A 22,955-nucleotide genomic window follows, 5' to 3' on the forward strand; every position below is an offset into this window, starting at 1 on the left:
TTTTAAGCAATAAAATGTTTCAGGTTTATCTTCTATCTCTCAAGCCATAGTTCTGAAGTCAGTTGTTTCTCTAAGGAGTCCTGGTTTGCCTTAGAGGAAATGGTATTTAGAATCCAAAGATCTAAGTGTCAGATGTGCTCAGTGCTGCTGAGGAGTCATTGCTCTAACACCCTCAAGTTGATAGGTCTATCAACATACATGTATACTAATATTTATGCCTATTTATATCTTTATGTCTATGTGCATCTATACAGTCATCAACAATTTTGGGGTCATACCAATACCTTCAGTTGTGATGCAACATAGGGTTTATTCCACTTTTCTTTTTATTTTTATATACTGGTAGTTCTATTTACTGGTAATAAGAAATTTAACTCCCTTATCCTTGCTATGTTTACTTATTTGATCTCCCTGAATATAACCAATCTCCAATTACCGCCATCAGTTGCTACCATCACCCCACCCCTCCTTATGCTGTCAGTATTTCAACACCCTGCTGGGACATTCCCTCTCAGGTGGATGCCCTCTTCATTCTGCTCAGGTTCTGACACCATGCATTGGGCAGCTATCCTACACAGATGACAGAATTGCTGAGGTTCTGACACCTTTCGATAGGCTCTATCCAGTCCCATATCCCTCACCACCACATGACTTGGGCTCCCTCTGGCAGACTTCCTATGTGAATCTCCCCCCACCAACCCGGTAAAATCTTGTTATATTTCATTTTTATTGGCCTTAAGATGCACTACAAAGTGGAGTTACTTTCAATTTACTGCAATAATTTGATCTGTGTGCTACACGTTTTTTCTGAAGTGTGCTGTTTTCTTTCAGCCAATAGTATGTTTCATTAATCAGGATCCATAGCGTTTTCAGCCATGGCTTTCAAAGGGGCATTACCATGGCATTGTTTATTTAATTAAGTTGATTAATTACAACATCAGAAGAATGGTGCAAAATGTAATCCACTTGATACAAAGCCAAGTAACTTTACAAAGTCTGCAACGTATAGATTCCACGATCTGCAGATTGAGCCAGGAAGGCAAACTCTCTGGGGGTTGAGGGTACAGAGTGGGCAGTGTTGATTATTGATCCACTTATGCATTGAATACAATTGGATGGAAGAATAAAAATGAACTTACACTTCTGAGGGTTACAAATATTTATCCCCATCTTCTTTTAAGACTGCAGAGAGGTTTTTTGTTTTTGTTTTTGTTTTTGTTTTGTTTTCTTTTTTTTTTAGACACACACACACACACACACACACACAGAGAAGAGCAGAGACACAGGCAGAGGGAGAAGCAGGCTCGGCTCCATGCAGGGAGCCTGACGTGGGACTTGATCCTGGGTCTCCAGGATCACGCCCTGGGCTGAAGGCGGCGCTAAACTGCTGAGCCACCGGGGCTGCCCAAGACTGCAAAGAGGTTTAAAAGAAAATAGTACAGAACTGTCCTATGGTCCAGCAATTGCACCACTAGGTATTTACTCAAGAATACAAAAATGCTAATTCAAAGGGATACATGCACCCCAATGTTTATAGCAGCGTTATGTGTAAGAGCCAAAATAGAGAAACAGCCCAAGTGTCCAATGCCTGTTGAGTGGATAAGAAGATGTGGTATACATATACAATGGAATATTACTCAGCCATCAGAAGGAATGAAATCTTGCCATTTGCGATGCCATGGATGGAGCTGGAGAGTATTAGGGTAAGCAAAATAAGTCAGTCAGAGAAAGACAAATATCATATGATTTCATTCATATATGGAATTTAAGAAACAAAACAAATGAGCAAAGGGGGAGAAAAAAGAGAGAGAAAGAGAGGCAAACCAAGAAACTGACTCTTTCTTAACTCTAGAGAACAAACTAAGAGTTACCAGAGGAAAGATGGTTGGGGGGATAGGTGAATTAGGTGATGGAGATTAAGGAGGGCACTTGTGATGAGCCCCAGGGGTTGTGTGGAAGTGTTGAACCACTATATTGTATATCCGAAACTAATATTACACTGTATGTTAACTAACTGGAGTTTAAATAAAACTTCAGAAAAAAAGAAAACAGTATATGTGACAACAATATTTAAACGTACGATTTTTTAAGACAAGGTTGTTTTGGTTTTAGTGTTGGTTTTGGTGGCAGTTTCTTTCGCCTTTCCAGTTTTAAAGACTGAAATGCTCTGAAAATGCATTAGACTGTCCTTGAATATCAGCTATCCTTTCTGCTTCTATAGGCTTAGTCAGAATGTATGAGCTTTTTGAAAGCCTTCTTTGCTCAGGGAACAGAGGGAGCTCTTTCTTGGTGAGGCACCTTACATCTTTTGTCATAATTTGTATTTTTGTACAGAAAATACATCACCATAGTGAACTAAACCACTACCTGAGATGCTCTGATGAGATCTGTATGTCAGTATTCTTAGCCTTTCCACTCTTCGTGAATGAGGGCATGACCAGGGGCCTTAAATAAGACAAATGTGTATTCGATTCTGCTTAGTGGCTTGGTGAAGTCTTCTCCTTTTTCTGGACCTCACTACTTCATTCCAGTTTCCCACTGGATAGTGATGTGATCCTAGGCAAGTTGTACAACCTTTCAGTGTTTCCCCATCTATCAACCAAGGACAATAATTGTACCCACCTAAAAGTTTTGTGTGAAGATTAAATAAAGTCATGCACATACAGTGTTTAGCACAGTGCCCATAAAAATCAATGTGTAATAATTTTTTTCTGTACTTAGCTATTACACAATACTTGAATTTTACATGTTTTTGTAGTCTTTCTTCAATGGTAGTATATTTGGATTAGCCAGCTCAGGGATATTTGGACACTGTGGTGATTCACAGCTCTGCCCTCTATAGTGGACATATCAGGAAAGGCAGTTGGCTTATTATTATTAATATTACCCACCTTTGTCAACAAGAATGTTTGTTGCCTTTCCCAGTGAGCAGAGGAAAAGTTGAATAGGACTGACTCTCCCCTCTACACTGAGGAAATACCAGGCTTTGGAGGTATTTTGTAAATTCTGGAAAAAGTAGGAGGAAGTTGGTGTTAGAATAGTAGCAGGATGCATATTTGTATATTCGTGTTGAGTAGTGTTGAAATCTTGCTGAACTTGGAGACGAGAATTGATAGTTGCACCAATAGGTGTAATCAGGTGAGTCTTTTCAACAGCACTTGGAAACAAAAAGCAGAGAAAATCAGAGTTAGGGTACGACAAGGTTAGAGTTTGATGAGGAAGAGGTGTTGAAGGCACCGGTGAGAGATTATTTAAAGAGATGAATCCTATGTGGTTGGGCAGAAGAGGAAGTAAAGCCAGAGAGATGCTTATAGGTAATGAGACAACCAAAATGGAGAGATCAGGAGACAGGCCTTACTAGGCTGAAGACCCAAGGTACTGGGCACGGAAGTCTGAAGGGGCTGACAATATATAAGGTTTTGGTGGGATTTTATAGTTTTAATATTTCAGACTTGGATGACTCTGGATGACAGGTATTTCTGGTCATGGTCTTGAAAGTAAGAGAGGGAGAGAAAGTAAGGGGAAATCCATTAGAGTTGAAGAGGTTAAGAAACTGAGTCCAGAATGTTCCATGGATCCTCCCTGATCTCCCTGACATTACTGGGACTGAAAAGCTCCCAGAGTTTTTTGCCTGAGAGACACAGCTCTCCTCCAGGGCCTGGAAGCCAGGAGTGATCCCACCCTTCAGATGAGACCCTGCTTGCTATTAAACGGATAAAATGAAGAGGAAGTAGAAGAGGAAGATGAGGAGGAGACTGAGGGGAAGGAGAAGAAGAAAGGAAAAGAAACAAAAGGAGTTCTGGCTCAAAGTGGTTCTTCAGTGCCTTTGCAATTGCATTCTTGCCAGGTCTGCATGTCATTTCACCAGATGTGCCTGTTATATCTGGGTTTCTTTCTTTCTTTCTTTCTTTCTTTCTTTCTTTCTTTCTTTCTTTCTTTCTTTCTTCTTTCTTTTTCAAGATTTTATGTATTAAGGGAGAGAGAGAGAGCGAGAGAGAGAGAGAGAGAGAGAGAGAGAGCATAAGCAAGAGGGAACAGCAGGCAGAGGGAGGGGGAAAAGCAGATTCCCAGCTGAGCAGGGAACCCAATGTGGGGCTCATCCCAGGACCCTGGAGTCATGACCCAAGCCAAAGGCAGACACTTAACTGACTGAGCCACTCAGGTGCCCCATAGCTGAGTTTCTTTTGCACTTAAGTTCTGCTCTTCCTACTTAATATTTACGTCATAGGAGAAGAGGCCCAGAGGACTTCTATGACTGCCAGTGATGACGTAACATGTTCTGTTACACGACACAAGGGATAAAGGTTGCAGATGGAACTAAGGTTGCTAATGGACAGACCTTAGGATAAAGACATTATTCTGGATGATCTGAGTGGGTCCAATGGAATCACCAGAGTCCTTAAAAACAGAAAAGGGAGGGAAAAGAGATAGTGTCAGGATGATGCCATATAGGAGACTCGCTGGCCATTGCTGACTTTGAAACCAGGGATAAGTGGCAAGGGACTGAGGAATGAGGAGAGCCCCTTAGAAGGTGAATAAAGCAGGAAAACAACTCTTCCCTCCAGTCTCCAGAAAGGAATGCAGCTGTGCTAACACCTTGATTTGAGTCCGGTGAGACCCATCTCTGACTTTTGACCTCCAGAACTGCGTGATCCTTAATTGGTGCTATTTTAAGTCACCAACTTTATGGGAATTTGTAATGCCAATAATAGGAAACTAATTCAGGTCCCTCGAAATATCCTGGCGGGTATGTATCCAGTGTGAAGGATTCATACCCACCCCAAGCCGGTGAGGACCAAGAGGCACTGGGATCCCTGCTTGCCGGGGCTGCCCAGGCCTGCAGGAGGTTGAGGGATCCGCCTTCCTGCACCTCTCACTGAACACATCTGGTTGGCTAGAAGCCATGGAGGACCAGTATGGGGTCAAATTCCTCCTGAATGGGGTAAGGAGGTCTGTTTCAGCCCAGAGGTGTGAAATCTTGGCTGGTTTATCCAGTAAATTCTCAGGATGCTTTGGCAAGCTCCCTGGTTTGCAGCATTCTCTCCTCAAGGTAAAGCTTGAGCCCAATGGGTGTCCCCCTCCCAGAGCAGCCTGTGCAGGTAAACTGGAGAAACACCTTCACGTGGTCTCAGGCTTCTTTATCTCCCCCACTGTCCTGGTTTCCCTTTGGGTGAGTGGAGGGGGGCCGGGCAAGGCCCTGCTGTAAACGTAGAGAAGCACTTGGGGGACCCGCAGGCTCCGCGTGGGGCCCTAACCATTGGTCTCCTCATCTCTGGGTGCCCCTGAAGGGGCCTGCCCAGGGTGGACCTCGAAGATGAGTGCAGGCCATTTCCGCTCTGCGTGACTCGGCAAAGAGAGAGACTGCCCATCAGTGGGAGCCCCAGCTTGCCCTGGAAGGGAACCCCAAGAGGCCTGGCGCACGAGGGGTCTGCGCGGCGCAGGGCCAGGCGGGGAGCTGGCAGGGGAGAGGCGGAGGGAGCGGGGTCCCGGGCCCACCTCCGCCTCAGCGCCGGGGGTGGGGGGCTCACCCCCCCGCGGTCCCGCCCCGGGTGCCTGTCCCGGGCCTCCCCTATTTGGCCGGCTCGGCGGGCTCTGGGCGGGGCCGGCGGCGCGGGGGCGGGAGGCCGCGGGAAGATGCGCGGCCCGGAGGCTCGGCGGCCGCGGGCGGGACCCGGGGTGAGGAGCTGGGGTGGGGACCCGGGCTGGGGACCGGGGCTGGGCGGCCGGTCCACGGCCCGCGGAAAGCAGGCGCCGCCCGCTCAGTCAGTCCCCTTTGGGCAGGGAAGGGGGGATCGAGGTCCCCAGCCCCTGGCGGCCGCTCCGCTCCGCTCCGTCCCGCCCCTGGGCCATGTCCCCTGCCTCTGTGCTCGGCCGCGGGCGGGGACTTGATCCCTTGAGCTGAGCGCTAGACCGCGTTGACTTTTCTGCCCCCAACAACTGAACCATGCCATGTGCCCGGAGGAGCTGGCTTGCAAGGCTCTCCGTTGTAGCTCACCTCCTTAACTTTGGGGCCCTTTGCCATGGGACACAGGCTCAGCCCGGCCCGGTGCACTTCCCGGACAGGAGGCAAGGTTAGTGGCTTTTCTTTATTTCCTTTGAAAGCCGTGGCGGAGAGACGCGTGGAAAGTTGGTTGCTTCCCCCCCCCCCCTCCCCCTCCCCCTCCCCTCCCCCTCCGGCTGAACCCTGCAAGACCGTTCGGCGGAGACCTAAGGAAATTTGGAGCTCAGTGACACGGGGCGTCTCAGAGCTCCGTGCTGAAAGTGGCCAGTCCTGAATTCTCCCCCAAAGGCGAGTGTGCCCCGCTCTCTACCCCGTTGCTGCAGCAGAAAGGCCCAAGAGGTAGCTGGTAACGCCTCCCTCCACCCCCTTTTGTCTCCCCTTTCAGTGCTGCACTGTTTCAGTCCTCTCTTTTTCAAATTCTGAACAGGGAAAATGATTTTTTTTTTTTAAAGTTCCATCTGGCCCCTGGCAGTCATTGCAGTGTTTCTAGTTAGTTCCAGCTCTGCACAGGGGAGGGGAAATGTGATTCCGGCCCCCTGCTGAGCGAGTTTGGCTGTGTTTTGGTTTCCTGGAAAGATGTAGGTCTGTGTTTTGAAAATAACAGTTCTTTTTTTTTTTGGGGGGGGGGTGGATTACCCCTGTAGGGGCTCACCTTTGCCTGTCCCGGCTTCCCCGTGCAGCTGGCTGCATCCCCTTGGGATTGTGATGAGAGCTGCAATGCTCTGGAAAACACTGGAGGGGGTGTGCGGACAAGTTGTTATTTAAACCCAACACCTCGAGGGGAGCAGCGCTGCTGCCTCTGCTTTTTTTTTATTGGACTTTGAAAGATCAGAGACACTTTTGTGTTTGGTGGGGAGTTCCTTGGCTTCTAGGACAAGACAGAGCGGCAGCAATGGCCCGTGTGGCTGGAGAAACTGTCATGTGCCAAGACCGTTAAGGCACCCTGTGTCAGCCCAGCACCCAGCGACAAGGGCCTTCTGGGGTTGCTGGGCCATTGCTACTGTCCCTGTTTTAAAGCTGTGGAAGCTTGGGGAGTTTAGGGGCCCAGCTCATGGTGCAGTGAGGTTTTGAACTCAGGTAGCCTGGCTCCGGAGGCTGTCCTCTTAGCAGCAATAAGAACAACACACGCACACGCGCACAGTCCAGTGTTTGCTGACTATGCTCAGGCCTTGAGAAGCCGCCCTAGTATTCTGACCCCATTAATGACCAGGATCAGTTGGGTGACAGCTCGCCAGCCTGTGTTTGTAGAGGGTGTCCACACAGGGGGCTGCCTACGTGGCAAAGTTCAAACACTGCTGAGAACTCCTCTGCTGTGACTTCGAGAGCCATCAGAAGCAAGCCCCTTTGCTTTCCTTGGAAGCTGGAGCCCGAACACCAGGGTTAGATGTCAATCAGCCAGCACTTGCTTGTGTAAACGTTCCAGATACCATCTCCCACCCCCAAGTTTAAAATAGCAGCATTTGTTTTTCTTTGAAATACAGCCTCTTTGTGAAAAGTCTCCCTTCTGGCAGCACAGACAAAGCCTGTGAGCACTTCCCAGGGCATTTGGACATGATTTGCTTCAAAGATACGCATTCTCCTGGGTTGGCTTTCAGCTCTCCTTGCTCCCCATCTTCTTTGTAAGTGAATTTAGCCTAGTGTGGAGCAGATACTCCCTGGGCCTTGCTCTCTTCTCTCTGGAAGGTGAGAGATGTTTATTTTTCTTGGTCACCTTTGGGATTACGTGGTGAAAGTATTTGATATTGAAAAATAGCTGTATTGGGGTGCCTGGGTGGCTCAGTGGTTGAGCGTCTGCCTTTGGCTCAGGTTGTGACCTCGGGGTCCGGGAATCGAGTCTGCATCCCGCTCCCCGGGCAGGGAGCCTGCTTCTCCCTCTGCCTGTGTCTCTGCCTTTCTCTCTGTGTCTCTCATGAATGAATAATTTTTTTTAAATTTTTATTTATTTATGATAATTACAGAGAGAGAGAGAGAGGCAGAGACACAGGCAGAGGGAGAAGCAGGCTCCATGCACCGGGAGCCCGATGTGGGATTCGATCCCGGGTCTCCAGGATCGCGCCCTGGGCCAAAGGCAGGCGCCAAACCGCTGCGCCACCCAGGGATCCCTCTCATGAATGAATAAATAAAACCTTAAAAAAAAAAGAAAAAGAAAAATAGCTGCAGAGTGCTCTGAGTTTATTAGCAATGCACAGAAACTTAGGTTTTAAAAATAATTTCCATTTTTAAAAGTCTTTCTCCAGAGTATTTGTTCTTAATCAGCTCACCAATGGATTTAAAAGTAATCCACATTTGGTGCAACAGAGACATTTCTGAGCAGGCGTCATTTAGAACCGAGTGGAGAGACGGAGAACAAATGAGAGGGAGAGAGAGAGAAAGAGAGAGAGATGGAGAGAAGGGATGAGAAAACTCTAAGCCTCTTGGGACTAGGATGACCTGGGTTTTGCCCCAGTGACCAGTCTATCATTTCACAAAGAACCAATGTCCCTAGATTTCCATTTCTACTCTGACAACATTTTTGAATCGCACCCAATCTCTGCACATTTAAACTTGCAAATGATTTCAGATATCATCTCTGCCATCCTTATTTTTCCAAGGAGGAATGCGGGGGGGGGGGGGCTTAGAAGTGGGTCAGTTAGCATGTATTCAGTGAGCACCTGTTAAGTGCCGCTTCACCCAAGGGGATTGCACAGGGTCCCGTGGTTGGAAGCATTCTGATCCTAGGTAATCATTAACATTCTTTTTAGTTCTATGGGTTGGGCAGAGGCAGGATTTTAGCCCTGGGAAAGAGCACAGAGGTATATCCAGTCTTTTCAGGGACCAGAAGAGGCAGATTTGACACTCTGCCCAGTATTCTTTCCAGATCACTCACTTGTGATATATAAACGTGCAACGACTTCCACAAGGTTTCTTGGTTCCCAACCAAGTACCAGAACAATGGGGAATACTGGTCTTGCACATAACACACTGCCTCTCTTGTACAGCCAGGGATAGCCCCTTGGGTTCCTTGTTCCTTGTGCTGTCTACAAGTCACCGGCTGTTGCTATGATTTCCTTTGCTCCCAGAGACTCTGAAATCAACAGAGCAGACAGTTTGGCCTGTGGTAGAGTTGTGCTTGAGGCTGCACAAGTTTGTGCGGGAACAGGGGAAGTGTTTCAAGGCAAATGGTTCGCGTGGGCTTCAAAATGAACGTTGTAATCACCTATCTATGCTATTTGAAAAAAAATAAGGAAGAAATTATTTCATATATCTTCTTTATGTAAGAAGACACTTCACAGTTTTGGTATTTTATTTGTGTTAGTTATCATAAGCAATTATGGTCTGGAGGTCAGTAGTCATAGGGCTGGTGAGCAAATCCAGCTTCCTGTGGCATATTTTCCAACTTTGAAGGGATCAACATAATCCTCTATATCTTGCCATGTGTAGTTTCCTATGACAAAAATATACTCGAAAGGTTGCAACATTCCATGGAAGAGAATTATGAAAATGAACTTCTGGGCAGCCCAGGTGGCTCAGCGGTTTGAGCAGGTGCCTTTGGCTCAGAGCGTGATCCCGGAGTCCCAGGATCGAGGCCCGCGTCGGGCTCCCTGCATGGAGTCATCTTCTCCCTCTGCCTGTGTCTCTGCCTCTCTCTCTCTCTCTCTGTCTCTGTCTCTGTATCTCTCATGAATAAATAAATAAATAATCTTAAAAAAAAAGAAAGAAAATGAACTTCTGACTCTTAGAGAATTTAATTGCTCATTTTTAATAAAGAGTCTTAGAAATCCATTGAAATACACAGTATAGGGCAGCCCCAGTGGCGAAGCAGTTTAGCGCTGCCTCCAGCCCAGGGCGTGATCCTGGAGACCTGGGATCGAGTCCTGTGTCGGGCTCCCTGCATGGAGCCCGCTTCTCCCTCTGCCTGTGTCTCTACCTCTCTCTCTCTCTCTGTCTCTATGAATAAATGAATAAAATCTTTTTAAAAAAATTAAATACACAGTATAAAGAGTTAAGTATAGATTTTACCAAAACTATAAAATCTGGCAGATAAATATTCTCTCACTGGTCTCCTTTCTTCGTAAGCAGAAGGTTAAAGATCGCTTGGTGGTGTGTATTTCTAAAAGCACTTGTGCCAGTAGGCTTCGCACAGAGTTTCTCATGAAGTATCATCAATGCTTGTGACTGAGGGTTTCGAGTCTAATTTTAGGTAAGGTAAGGCGAGGTGCTCAGGGCTGATAATGTATTTCCATAAAGCTGCAGACTGTGATGTGATTACAGTGTGTCTCAGTTCCAACAACCACAGCCTTGTTGATGCCCCATCTTGACATCTGGTTCTCAGTGGCAGACCCTTGAGAAGCAGCAAGGGCAGCGGGGTTAGGGCTCTGGGGTCAGGTCACCCTGGAACGAATCCTCACCCCTCTTCATTGTCTTTTTGCAGGGGTGGGAATGAGGGCTAATGAGATGAGGGGCTATGTTAGTAATATCTGTCCCAGAGAACCATAAGGATACAGCAAGAGACCAGGTTGGTATACTCTGAATGCTGTGCTTGACCGCAGCAATGGTAAAAATTGAGGTAAAAAAATGAGGGCCTATTATTATTTCCTGACATGTTTTTTTCTCCATTCCTGTCATATCCCCTCTGGGCTCTGCTTTCTCCTGGCCAAGGTTATAGCTGCCTCCTCTTCCAAACAAAATACCTACTGAGAGGAAGCCAAGGTGGGCGTGGGCTTTTCCCCTGTCTCTGCTTGGAGGTTATATCTATTTATGACACAATGATCCTTGGTGGCCAACTGTCTATCTTTAATACTAATTATAGCCACTGTAATAAATGTAGCACTGTTCTACACTTATTACATGTATTAATACACCAGCTCCTCATAGCCACCCTACGAGGTAAATACTCATATTTTGATGCCCTTGTATAGACAAGGCAACTAGGGGTAGGCCACCAGTATGAGTCACACTCCTATTTCTATCCACACCTACCGGCTGACATGGCTTAGCTGCTTCATTTACAATAAACTCAAGAAGAAAATCTAGTCTTATCTCTTGTTACTCTACCGGATAAACAGGCCATTGTTATCTATCTCCCTGTACTGCTGAGCATATTGAGGCCTCTTTTTTTTTTTTTTTTTAAGATTTTATGTATTTGTTCATGAGAGACAGAGAGAGAGAGAGAAGCAACCTCCATGTAGGAAGCCCGATGCAGGACTCAATCCCAGGACTCCAGGATCACACCCTGGGCCAAAGGCAGGTACTAAACCATTGAGCTACCCAGAGATCCCATATTGAGGCCTCTTAAAGAAGTCATGCCCTCCTCTTCTTGTCCGATCATATCCCCAGGAGCAGTAGTATCACTTCTACTCCACTATTCTGCCCTTCAACTCTCTCCCAAGTGCAACTGCTTATGTACATGAAGTGCAGTGGCTAAGAACATGATTTTGAAAGAGGAAGCATGAGATTTCAGTAGTAAGTAATGTTGCATATTGGGTCTGTGACCTCTCTTAGGCTCAGTTTCTTTATCTATGAACTGGGAATTTACTGAATCTGTGTCACAGATTGTTAAGTACTGAAGGAGAAGAGACTTACGGTACCTGGCTCATAGCAAGTGCTCGTTAAGTGGCTTCTATGGTTACTATCATTAGATTATTGTATAGCCACCTTATGCTGGCTTTCTTCAAAACCCACGAGATTGAAAGCAACTGGGTCAAGAGCCCTAAATTTGTTTGCTCTTTTTTTCTTTGAGGAGTAGGTCCTGGAACCTAGGCAAGCTTTATCTTTCATTTTATATTTTCAAAACTCTTGTTTAATTCTTTGAGATGCATCTTCAGAGATAGGCCCAGAGGAGCATTTCCTGAGGGAGAAGTCAGCCTCTGGGCAGTGACCACACACAGCTGGGCCCACCTCAAGATGATGGCTTATGCACTGTTGAGTAAGACTTTTTCTGCCCCTAATTTCCATCTATTTCTAACCCTGGAGAAGCCAGAGACATCACTGTGAGTAGTAGAAGAAAAGAGTAAGCTGAGAAGAATAGAAGGGAAGCCAACTGTATCCACCCTTTTTCCACCCACCCTGGCCTTGCCTCTCCTAAGCTCTGAACCTGGAAGGTCAGTGAAACTCTGATACTAAATATGTCCAGATATTCCATGGAGAGAAGGCAGTATAGAGGACTGAGTCAATGTGACTCAGTCATGGCACACTAGCGTCATTGATTTGTACAAAACCCCTTTCTTTATTTTTTTTTATGCATTTTTGTCCCTACTCTCATTCTTCCTCATGGAAAACCATTTTAATGGGTTCCATATGTATTTTTTGTTTGCATATGTTCTGGCCGACTTTGTAGTGTATTGTTTTTGTGTATTTTCCATTGATGTCAATGGCTCTGTATTAACTTGTATCTTATTTTTCACTGAATATTGTTTTTAAAGATTTGCCTATGTTGCTATGTGATCTGTTGCTCCTAATGGTTGCAATTAGAAACAATGGTTCTGGATTTTTTTAAAAAAATGTAGATGTAAACATCTAAAATATTGAGACTATTTATTAGTACCTAAGAGTAAAAACTCTGTGCTCTGCCCTGTATTTCATCCAAGGCAGAAATGAACAATTTCCTAAATATGTTGGAAGGTGGTTGTCTGGGAAAGGAGGCCATTTTATAAATGTCCCCCATTAAGTCCAATTCTTTTAATTAATCAGCTACAAACCTGCTCACTGATACGGCAATACGTTACGAGCCAGACACCTGCGACCTGCAAGATTCTGGCCTCCAAAAGCTTAGGGAATAAAGTCTGACGAACAAAAGGCTTTGTAAAATGAGGCTGTTCCGGGAGGTATGGAACGTAAGGACCTGGGGGTGCAGAGGAGGGAGAGAGGACTTCAACCAGGGACATTAGGAGAAAGAAGAAGGGGGACTAGCGTTGGGAACTTCAAAGCATAAGTGGGAATAAACAGGATTATCGGTAGAGAGTGCAAAAGACACAGTAGTTGGGGTGTAACATGAACAAAGCAATGTAAGCTGAAAAGTGCAAGGAATACATCTGGGAGGCAGCAAGTGGAATTTGTTTTTCTTTCTCTTCCTCGCTTCATCCCTTCCTCCTTTTCTTTTTTTCTTTCCTTTTTTTCCTGTAAAGCAAAATATTAGTCTTTTTTTTTTTAAGATTTTATTTATTTATTCACAAGAGACAGAGAGAGAGAGAGAGAGAGAGAGAGAGAGAGAGAGGCAGAGGGAGAAGCAGGCTCCATGCAGGGAGCCCGACACAGGACTCGATCCCGGGTCTCCAGGATCATGCCCTGGGCTGAAGGCAGCACTAAACTGCTGAGCCACCCAGGGATCCCCAAAAGATTAGTCCTTTTTCTAAGTGGCTACTGGTTTGCCTGAAGAAGTCTGTAATCCTGGGTGATGATCAGGCCCTGCCAGTTAGATTCCTTGTTATCCTCAGACATCAGGATGCGGAGGAAGTGCTGGGGATTTAAACACGAGCAAGCCAAAGGTCCGTGTGTTCTTGTGTGTGGAAGGAACAGGTGTTCCCGTCTTGCATTTTCAGAGTGGCTGTTTTCATCTTCCCATTTTTATTTTGTATATTTTGTAAAAACAAAAAGAGACACCCACGTGTCCTTAGGCACCCTGCCCACGCTATGAAGCACCGATCTGTGGCCGGTGTGGGCCTCTCAGAGTGGACCCCACCGGTGGGCTGCTTCGCATTTTTCTCGAACCCGAGTTAATGGAAGTTCCTGAGGCGCTTAAGCTCCTTACGATACACAGTGAAGCTCTGTGATCTGTATTAACGAACTCAGGACTTGAAATATTCCTCGTGCTGACCTTGCCCCTTCCTAACAGTACACCTCGTCAATGAATTCTCGGCTTAATTAGTCTGTGCTGAAGCATCTGCCATCGGAGCGCTGCCCCTGGGTCGGCCCAGGCTGCCACGGGTCACCCCGGGGGGTACCCCCCCGAGTCGATTTGAGTTGTTCAGGGAATTTATAGGGACAGTGCTTGTGCGGTGGACAGGACCTGGAAACATCGGGTCATTAGCAGTATTTTGCAATCAACAAGCTAACGTCTAAGTTCCAAATGGCAGAGCGTTTACCTTGCCATAGACTCAGCAGAAAGTTCTCTCAGTTTTTTCATTTATTTATTTATTTAAATTTTCAATATTTATTTATTTATTTATTTATTTATTTATTTATTTTTATTGGAGTTCGACTTGCCAGTGTATAGCATAACACCCAGTGCTCATCAGTCTTTTTAAAGATTTTTTTAAAAATTATTATTTTATTACTTATTATTAAATAATAAATTTTTTAAAATATTTTTTTAAAAAATTTATTATTAATTTTATTTTTTGACAGAGAGATGGAACCAGAGAGCCCAAGTGGGGGGGGAATGGCAGAGGGAGAGGGAGAAGTAGGCAGCCTGATGCAGAACTCGATCCCATGACCCCGGGATCAGGACCTGGGCCAAACACAGACGCTTAACTGACTGAGCCACCCCGGCAGCCCTCGGTTTTATTCTTTGTCTCCTTTTCTTTCAGAGCATTTCATCAAGGCCCTGCCCGAATACCACGTGGTGGCCCCCGTCCGGGTAGACGCCAGCGGGCGGTTTCTGTCCTATGGCTTGCACCCTCCCATCACCAGCAACCGGAGGAGGAGAGATTTGGCTGGCCCGGAGGATCGGGCCTATTACAGGATTTCACACGAGGACAAGGACCTGTTCTTTAACTTGTCAGTCACTCAGGGATTTCTTTCCGAAAGCTATATCTTGGAGAGGAGACACGGGAACCTGTCCCACGTGGAGATGGTGGCTTCCTCGGCGCCCCCCTGCCACCTGACGGGCACGGTTCTGCAACAGGGCACCAGGATGGGGACTGCCGCACTCAGCGCCTGCCAGGGACTGGTGAGTGCCCGCGTCCGTCCCCTCCTTCCCCGCCCCCAGGCTCCTGTCCCCTTGGCCTGCACCCCGAGGACCAGTGGGTTCACCCACACATTCAGTGCACACCAGTCGAACGCTTGTGATGCACACGGTCCCGGCTGCCATGTGGCCTGGGGAGCCCTGCATAGGAGTCCAATGGAGCAATCTGGGCGGCGTGAAGAGTAAGGGTGCTGGGGGCCCGCCACCCCGAGCAGGGGACATTAAACCAGGAGCCACACGGTGGGAAGGGAGGCTGCTCAGAGGGTATCGCCCTGGCTGGCCGGCCTGCGGCTCTTGGATTAGGAAAGCCTGGATGTGGGCTGAAGGGCGAGGCTCACTAGTAGTGATGGTGGTGGTAGCAGCTGCGGCGGTATCGTCCTTGACGGTGTGGACTTCGTGGTCATCCTTCGTAGGGAACGTAGGCTGTTGGTTTATCCCTTCGTGCCTTTGTCTTCTCATCCGGCAAACCCACCTCCTCGAGCAGGGCTTGGCGAAGGACGGGCCGCAGACCAAATCCGACTGCCTCTTGGTTTTGGTAAATGAAGTTTTATTGGAACACAGATAAGCCCACGTGTTCACATTCTCTAAGGCTGCTTTCCAACCACAACAGCAGAGCTGAGTAGTTGACATCAGGACTGTATGGCCCATGAGGCCCCCAAATTGCTATCTGGCTTCCACTGGAAAAAAAAAAATTTTTGCTAATCCCTGTAATAGGCTATTGTGAGAATTTTTTTAAAAAAAGATTTTATTTATTCATGAGAGACAGAGAGAGAGAGAGGCAGAGACACAGGCAGAGGGAGAGGCAGGCTCCATGCAGGGAGCCCGACGCGGGACTCGATCCCAGGACCCCAGGATCAGGCCCTGGGCTGAAGGCGGTGCTAAACCGCTGGGCCACCCGGGCTGCCCTATTGTGAGAATTAAATGAATTGACATATATAAACACCTTAGAAGAGTGCTTAGGAATAATATACACTCCATGGATATTGACTGCTATTATCATTTTTTTAATGTTTCCAATATGCCAGGTACTGGAATGTGTGGTTTATGAGGTGATTTATGTACATTGTCCTCTTCTGCCCCCAGGTCCCCATCTTGGTTACTTTTTAGTAGGTGATGAAGCTTGGAGAAGTTGAATAACTTTATGGCACCAGTTAATTTGAGCCCGAGTCTCTCTACCTTTTACCAGTCGCCCTCTGATTCCTTCATCTCCCCTAGTTTTGGGGAACCACTAATCTACTTTCTGTCTCTGCTATCTATTTGAAGCCCTTATTTTAATAAGCCCTCCAGGAGATTCTGATGCTCACTGAAGTTTAAGAAGCACTGGAGTAGAGCAGTCATTCATAACCCCGGTTGAACATTAGGATCCACTGGGGGGCTTTTAAAAAGTGTCCATTCCCCCCACCCGTCCTTCCAGGTATTCTGATTTAACTGGTCTGAGGGTGGAGCTTAGACATCAGTGATTATTTAAAGCTCCTTGGGAAATTCTAATGTGCGGTAGGTGTTGCCAGCTAATAGATTAGCATAAGTGGGTATTAATTAGCATCATTAGCCAATATTACTCTAAAGTAGCAACTCTCCCCCAATAATTCCAGCGTGTAGCCAGAGTTGAGAAACTGCTGCTCTCAATTGCCCCCTCTTTTCATCTTGTGCTTTCTAAGGGAGCTAGCACACTGTTTAGCATTTTTCCAGGCTTGGGCACAGAATATTGAGAACTGTTCCATTTCAAATGGCCCCGGGGAGCAGTCCTGACTATCATGTGGGCATTTTCAGATTCCAATTCCTGTTTCATACTAACTGCAGTTAGTGGAATTGAGGCCAGGGTTTGTAAATGAAGTTTTATTGGAACACAGATAAGCCCATGTGTTTATATTATCTAAGGCTGCTTTCCAACTACAACAGCAGAACTGAGTAGTTGAGATCAGGACTGTATAGCCCATTTGTACAAAGAGGCAAATATTAACTAATGATTAATCTTGGACTAATGTAGCCAAGATGATGGAAAATTCTAGATTCAAATTGCTGAATGATTTTGCCAGAAGAACCAATCTAGGGGATCCCTGGATGGCTCAGCGGTTTAGTGCCTGCCTTCGACCCAGGACGTGGTCCTGGAGTCCTGGAATCTAGTCCCACATCAGGCTCCCTACATGGAGCCTGCTTCTCCCTCTGCCTGTGTCTCTGCCTCTCTCTGTGTCTTTCATGAATAAATAAATAAAATCTTAAAAAAAAAAAAGGAACCCATCTACTGGAATTATTTTGGAGTCTTTCATACAGAATTGAACGGCTAATGGACAGTTATAAAATAGGCACTAAAATCCAAATGAGTTTCTTTCCCTTCTGTGAGCGTTCAGGCTGGCCGGCTTCAAGTTCATTTGCCATAATCACCAGTCTCCTCATCAAAAGGGTGAGATTGGATTGGAGGGTGGTTGGATTTGTGTCTGATTTCACCTAATCACTAATCTGGGATCTGACTTCTGGGATATTTATTTTCCCTCTCATCCAAACATGACCCCACACTCAAATTCACAGGATGGCCCCCTCCTACCCCTAAGGACAGAGGTGGCATTCGGGAAGGCTTTCTGAGGAAGGAAGCATTTTCATGTGGAGCAGGACATCTGCTCCTCCTTTCTCTGGCTCAGGGCTGGCATATTCTTTGCTTTAGATGTAGTCATCCTAATGTTGGAGGCTGTGTTCTCTTGGAGTTGTCTATAATTTAAGGCCCACTTAGCTTCCCTTGGAGCAGGCTCAGATGGTTGCAAACTGAAGACCCAAGAAAGGTCACTCATGACAGGGGGTGGGGTGACCTCCTTCCTCCTTTTAATACCTTCCACGTGGCCCTAGTCCCCATCCTCTTGGACCCTGCTCTTGAGTGAGTCAGCTCATGTCCCAGCCCAGCAGCTCTCCCTCTGTTGTCTTTACCATTCTCATCTCTTTCTCCCTTCATGTCTTTATAACCTTGAAGTTATAGAATTTGTTTCTTTTGAACAGTTTAGTTGATTGAGAACTTAGTTCTAAGTTCTTTGATGGAGAGACTGTGTTGTTTAATCATCCTCGGTGGGAATCGTTACCTGTGAGAATCCTCGTGGGGATTTTTGGATTTGCTATTATCAGGGGCCCTACAACGATTTGTCTGAGGTTAGTTTGTTGTTACTATTTATCTGAGATTTCTGCAAACTGTTATACTCCACGCTTAGGCATGATATAGGATTGGGGTTCAAACCCTTCATGGGTACCCCATTAACACTGATGGCTTGGTCTAGGTTCCCATTGCCTGGACTGTATGCTTAAATTAGTAAATATTTTGCTGTTTATTATTTTAATAAATATAAAATTTAAATTCTTTTTTTTTTGAATTTTTATTTTTTTATGATAGTCACACACACAGAGAGAGAGAGAGAGAGAGGCAGAGACACAGGCAGAGAGAGAAGCAGGCTCCATGCACCGGGAGCCCGATGTGGGATTCGATCCCGGGTCTCCAGGATGGCGCCCTGGGCCAAAGGCAGGCACTAAACTGCTGCGCCACCCAGGGATCCCTAAATTCTTATTCATAGTCAGGGACAGTATTTCTCAGCTCAGGCTTTATTATAGTGAATGTGGTTTTTGGTTCTATCTTAAACCCTAGCCTCGATTCCAGCCCCTACCAGGGAATTAGATCCTGAACCCTAATCTGAATAGCTAGCTAGTTGGTCATGGCACTCTCTCTTGAGGGCTACTCTGCTTCAACTCCTACTCAGCTCTCTTTCCTTTTCCTTTTTGGCACATTGAGATTTTCTTTATTGTTTTGAGCTCAAGTCTGGATTAAAATTTTCAAAGAGGTATTATTTTCAGTTCTATTTTTCAGTTTAATGCTTGATTTTAAGATAGTTGTGGTTTCATATGCAGTTATAAGAACTAGTACTGAGAGATCCCATGTACCCTTGACTCAGTCTTCCCCAATGGTAACATCTTGCAAAATTACTGTACAATATCATAGCCAACATTTTGACATTGATATAGTCAAGATGCTCCACATTTCCATGACAAACAATTCCTCACGCTGACCTTTTATTTTTATTTTTTTTAAAGATTTTATTCATCTATTCATCTCTCATGAATAAATGACACAAAGAGAGGCTGAGACATAGGCAGAGGAAGAAGCCTCTCTCCCTGGAGGGAGCCTGATAACTGACTCGATCCCAGGACCCCGGGATCATGACCTGAGCCAAAGGCCACTGAGCCATTCAGGTGCCTCATCATGCTGATCTTTTATAGACACACCCATTTCCTTCCTGCCCTCAGCCCCTCCTTCTGTGTATGTTTTATGTTTAAGTAATTATCCATTTTGAATTAATTTTTGTGTAAGATATGAGGCTTAGGTAGAGGTTCATTTGAACTCTCTCTGTTTTTCTTGTTGCCTATGGATGTCCAGTTGTTCCAGCACCATTTTTCTTTTTTTAAAGGCTACCTTCCTTCCATTGAATTGCCTCTATACTTGTCAAAAATCACTTAGACGTATTTTTGTGAGTCTGTTTCTGAGTTTTATGTTCTATTCTACTAGTAGAATCTTTATTACTATAGCTATATAATTAGTGTGGAAATCAAGTAGACTGATTCCTACCATTTTATGTTTTTCAAAATTGTTTTAGTAATTCTAGTTCCTTTGCCTTTCCATATAAGTTTTAGAATAATCTGACCACAAAAATTTGCTGAGATTTTGGTAGGAATTTTATTAAACCTATATATAAATTTGGAGAATTGACATTTGTTTAGTCCAATCCATGAACATGGTAGGTCTCTCCCATTTCTTCCCATGAGACCTATCCAGGTTGACAGATGGGACTGAAAGGTCCATGATGCTTGGTTTTCCCTCCTTCCCAAGGTGAGAATTCTATTGATCCTTGGGAAGAAGTCTCACTCTGATGGCATTTCTCACCAGAAATTCTCCCAGTCTTTATCTTTGTATGTATCACCCATTAGGTGGGCTATTTTTGTGGGTCCGCAGGCCCTCCCACCTATTAAGTCGTTAGTGTGATTCGAGAATGAGGCTATGAAATGGACTCAATAATTGCCTTGTATTTTTTTTAATTTACTTTAATTAGTCAGAGAATTTATTTGGGGAAAAATTAGTGAAACCATTTTTGCAAATTTGTTTGCTTGGTTTGTTCACTCATATTTATTCTTGAAGTATTCTGTTTTGGAGAGTGTTCTGATTCTAAATTAGTCTGGTAGAATGATAGCAATTTCTTCTGTCTCCCCCGCTGCTGAAAGATGGGGCCCAGTGGCATGGCTGCATTTTATTCTCAGGTGAGACTTAGCTCAGTGATTCAGAGCAGGTTTGGAGTAGAGTCTGCTCTGATGTAACCTACATTTTTATGCCTCATTAGTATGATTTATTATTTCTTTTTGGTCTGAAGAATTCCAGTGCCATTTCCCCTTTTTATAGATTTTTAAGTGTGCAAGCTGTCTCAAAAGTTGTAGCAAGAACCTTCATTTCAGTGACTGCCTTAACCCTTACATGCCCCTTACATACTATTCCTACATGAAAGAGATGGATAATCCCATTAGTCAGCCCTGCTTATCTCACACTGTTGTAGATAACAGCTTCAAATACTTTAGAAAAATATCTAGTTCTCTTATTGGTTTAGTAGGAGTAGCTGAATCTCTTTACTCACATTGTTGGGACACCTCATTAAAACTGCTCTTGTCAAGGCATCAGTGAAGTTCGTGTTGCCAGGGGGTGCCTCTCTGGTTTCCTTGTACTTGTGTTTCAGCACCATGTGGCACAATTCCTTTTTTAAAGTAGTTTTGTCTCTTGGTTTAAGTGACACCACAATTATCATGATTTTACTCTTACCTGCCACTCTGAGAGTTCTATGTCAGCATCCTTTGCTCCTTTCCATATCTTTAATTATTAGAGTGTCCTGGGGCTTTATGGATCCTTCTTCTTTAACTTCACCCTCTTATTAGGTGATCCTGATCAATCCCAAATGCTGTCTACTTATCTGTCAACCTGTGTGTCCATCCATCCATCTGTTCACTCATCATCTATCATTATTATCTATCATCTGTCTAATCATCAATTTGTATAATTATCTGTCTTTTGTGTCTATCTATTGGTCTATTATCTATCTATCTATCATCTGCCTATCATCTGTATCATCTGCCTCTGTATATGTATGTGAGTAACAACTAAATGTAGTATCTAACTCTGATATTCCCTTGGAACTCCAGCTCTTTGTCATTTCCACACGTATGCCTAATAAGAATCTCAAATTTGACATGTTCAAAGCAATACTCTTGATTCCCTCCTTCTGCTGTCTTTCCCATCATTCTACATGTCAACTCCATTCTTCCAGTTGCCGAGGCCAAACCCCATGGAATTATCCTATCATTGACTCATCTCTTTCTCTCACGCTCTATATTTATTCTTATCAACAAATCTTGTCAGTTCTTCCATCAAAATATGTGCAGAATCTACCACTCTTGTCACTTCCAAAGCTGACACCCTAGTCCGGTCTTTCTCAACAATGGTAGTTTTGACCTATAGGGGATATTTGGTAATGTCTGGAGATATTTTTGGTTGTCACAACTGGGGAAGGGGAGATTGCTTCTGGCTTCCAGTGAGTAGAGGCCAACGATGTTGGAAACTTTCTACAGTGCACAGAACGGACCTCCACAGCAAAAGATTATATGGTACAAAATGTCAACAGTTTCGAGGTTGAGAAACTCTGCCCTAGTTCTAGTCACTATCCTGCCTCTTCTGGACCATGACATTGACCTCCTGGGTGTCCTCCACTTCCTGTGTTAATTCCCTGCAAGCCTTTTCTCACAGTGGCCAGACTGGACTTTTAAACACATTTAGAGAGCAGTGCACTCTGCTGCTTAAAATCTCTACTTATTTCCCATCGCAGTAGGATAAAATCCAAATGTCTTGTCCTGGCTTCCAGACTCACTACCCTGCCCTGCTCACTGCCCACCTCTCTGCCCTCCTTCCCCATCACCTTGCCCTCCTGCTTCATACTCTATCACACTGACCTCTCTGTTTTCCAAATGTATCAAGCACATTCTGGCCTCATCGCCTTTGCATTCATGTTCCCTCTGCCTAGAACACTCTTCCCTCAAATTTCTACTAACTGCTGCTTCTCATCTCTCAGATCTCAACTTATCATCTTTCCTGACCAATCTAAAGTAGATGCCTCCAGTGTTCCATCACATTGTCTATATTATTTTTAAAAAGAACCAACAATACCTGATATTTTCTTTTCTTTTTTGCCTAACTTTTCTTTCCCTCACCCCATCTTGTTCATCATGTTTAGCTCTGTTCCTTAATAAACCTTCAATAAATAGTGGTTGAAGGGATGGATGTTTTATTTCGGCATTTAGCCTTTTACTGCCCTATGTTCCCCTAGACCTTCCCAGGCTGGGGGTTCACAATATTATGTTTCCTCAACCACCCAAACAATGGCTCAAACGCCACCTATTGACTTCTAGAATGCAGTCTACTTAAATGGTCCCTGAATCCCTTCTGGTGGGTTCCCAGGGCACTGGTTCCTCACCGTGGCAGTGTGATGTTGCTCTGCAATGTGGCCCTTCTGGGTTCATCACTCTAAGAACACTGTGACTGCTGCCATCCTGTTGACTTTGGGAAGGGGACACTGCTATTAACTTTGCTGATCTCTTCTCAGCCTGGGTCAGGCCTTTTCTTAGTTCTGCAAAGCACATCAGATTCCAAACTGTAATTTTCAGTCAGACTTTTTAGAAAGTTTGCATACAAAAGAAGGAAGGTATAATACACATAATCACCTGAAACTTCTCTTCACCTTGGCTGTGCTGAGTCTAGGCTGAGCTCCAAGAGGGACTCCAAGCACCTGGCCTTTGGATCTATAGCAAGGATCTCCCCACTGGTCATCTCCCTGCTAAGGGGTACACTGAAACATAATTCTCTACTGAGTCCTGGGCCCAGTCACGAGGCCTCTGAGAAAGGAGAAAAATTTCCCCACCCCACACTCAGGCCCATCTTTGTTTCTACTCCTTCTTTATGTTTCTTGCAAGGAATATCTATGCATCTGAGGGGTAACCCCAACCTAAAGCAACTGG

The 22,955-nt window shown here is 45.2% G+C and overlaps 1 protein-coding gene across 1 annotated transcript in view; it reads left to right on the top strand.

Moving 5' to 3' along the window:
• Positions 1-5,689: 5,689 nt before the first annotated feature.
• Positions 5,690-22,955, top strand: part of ADAMTS12 (ADAM metallopeptidase with thrombospondin type 1 motif 12) — a 312,048-nt gene continuing 294,782 nt past the window's right edge. The window contains exons 1-2 of the mRNA XM_035714864.2: positions 5,690-6,071; positions 14,506-14,867. Of these exons, the coding sequence (XP_035570757.2) occupies positions 5,945-6,071; positions 14,506-14,867 (489 nt within the window). The 5' untranslated portion in view covers positions 5,690-5,944. The remainder of the gene's footprint in view (positions 6,072-14,505; positions 14,868-22,955) is intronic.

The sequence above is a fragment of the Canis lupus genome, chromosome 4 (assembly GCF_003254725.2).
Source record: "Canis lupus dingo isolate Sandy chromosome 4, ASM325472v2, whole genome shotgun sequence".
NCBI lineage: Eukaryota > Metazoa > Chordata > Mammalia > Carnivora > Canidae > Canis > Canis lupus.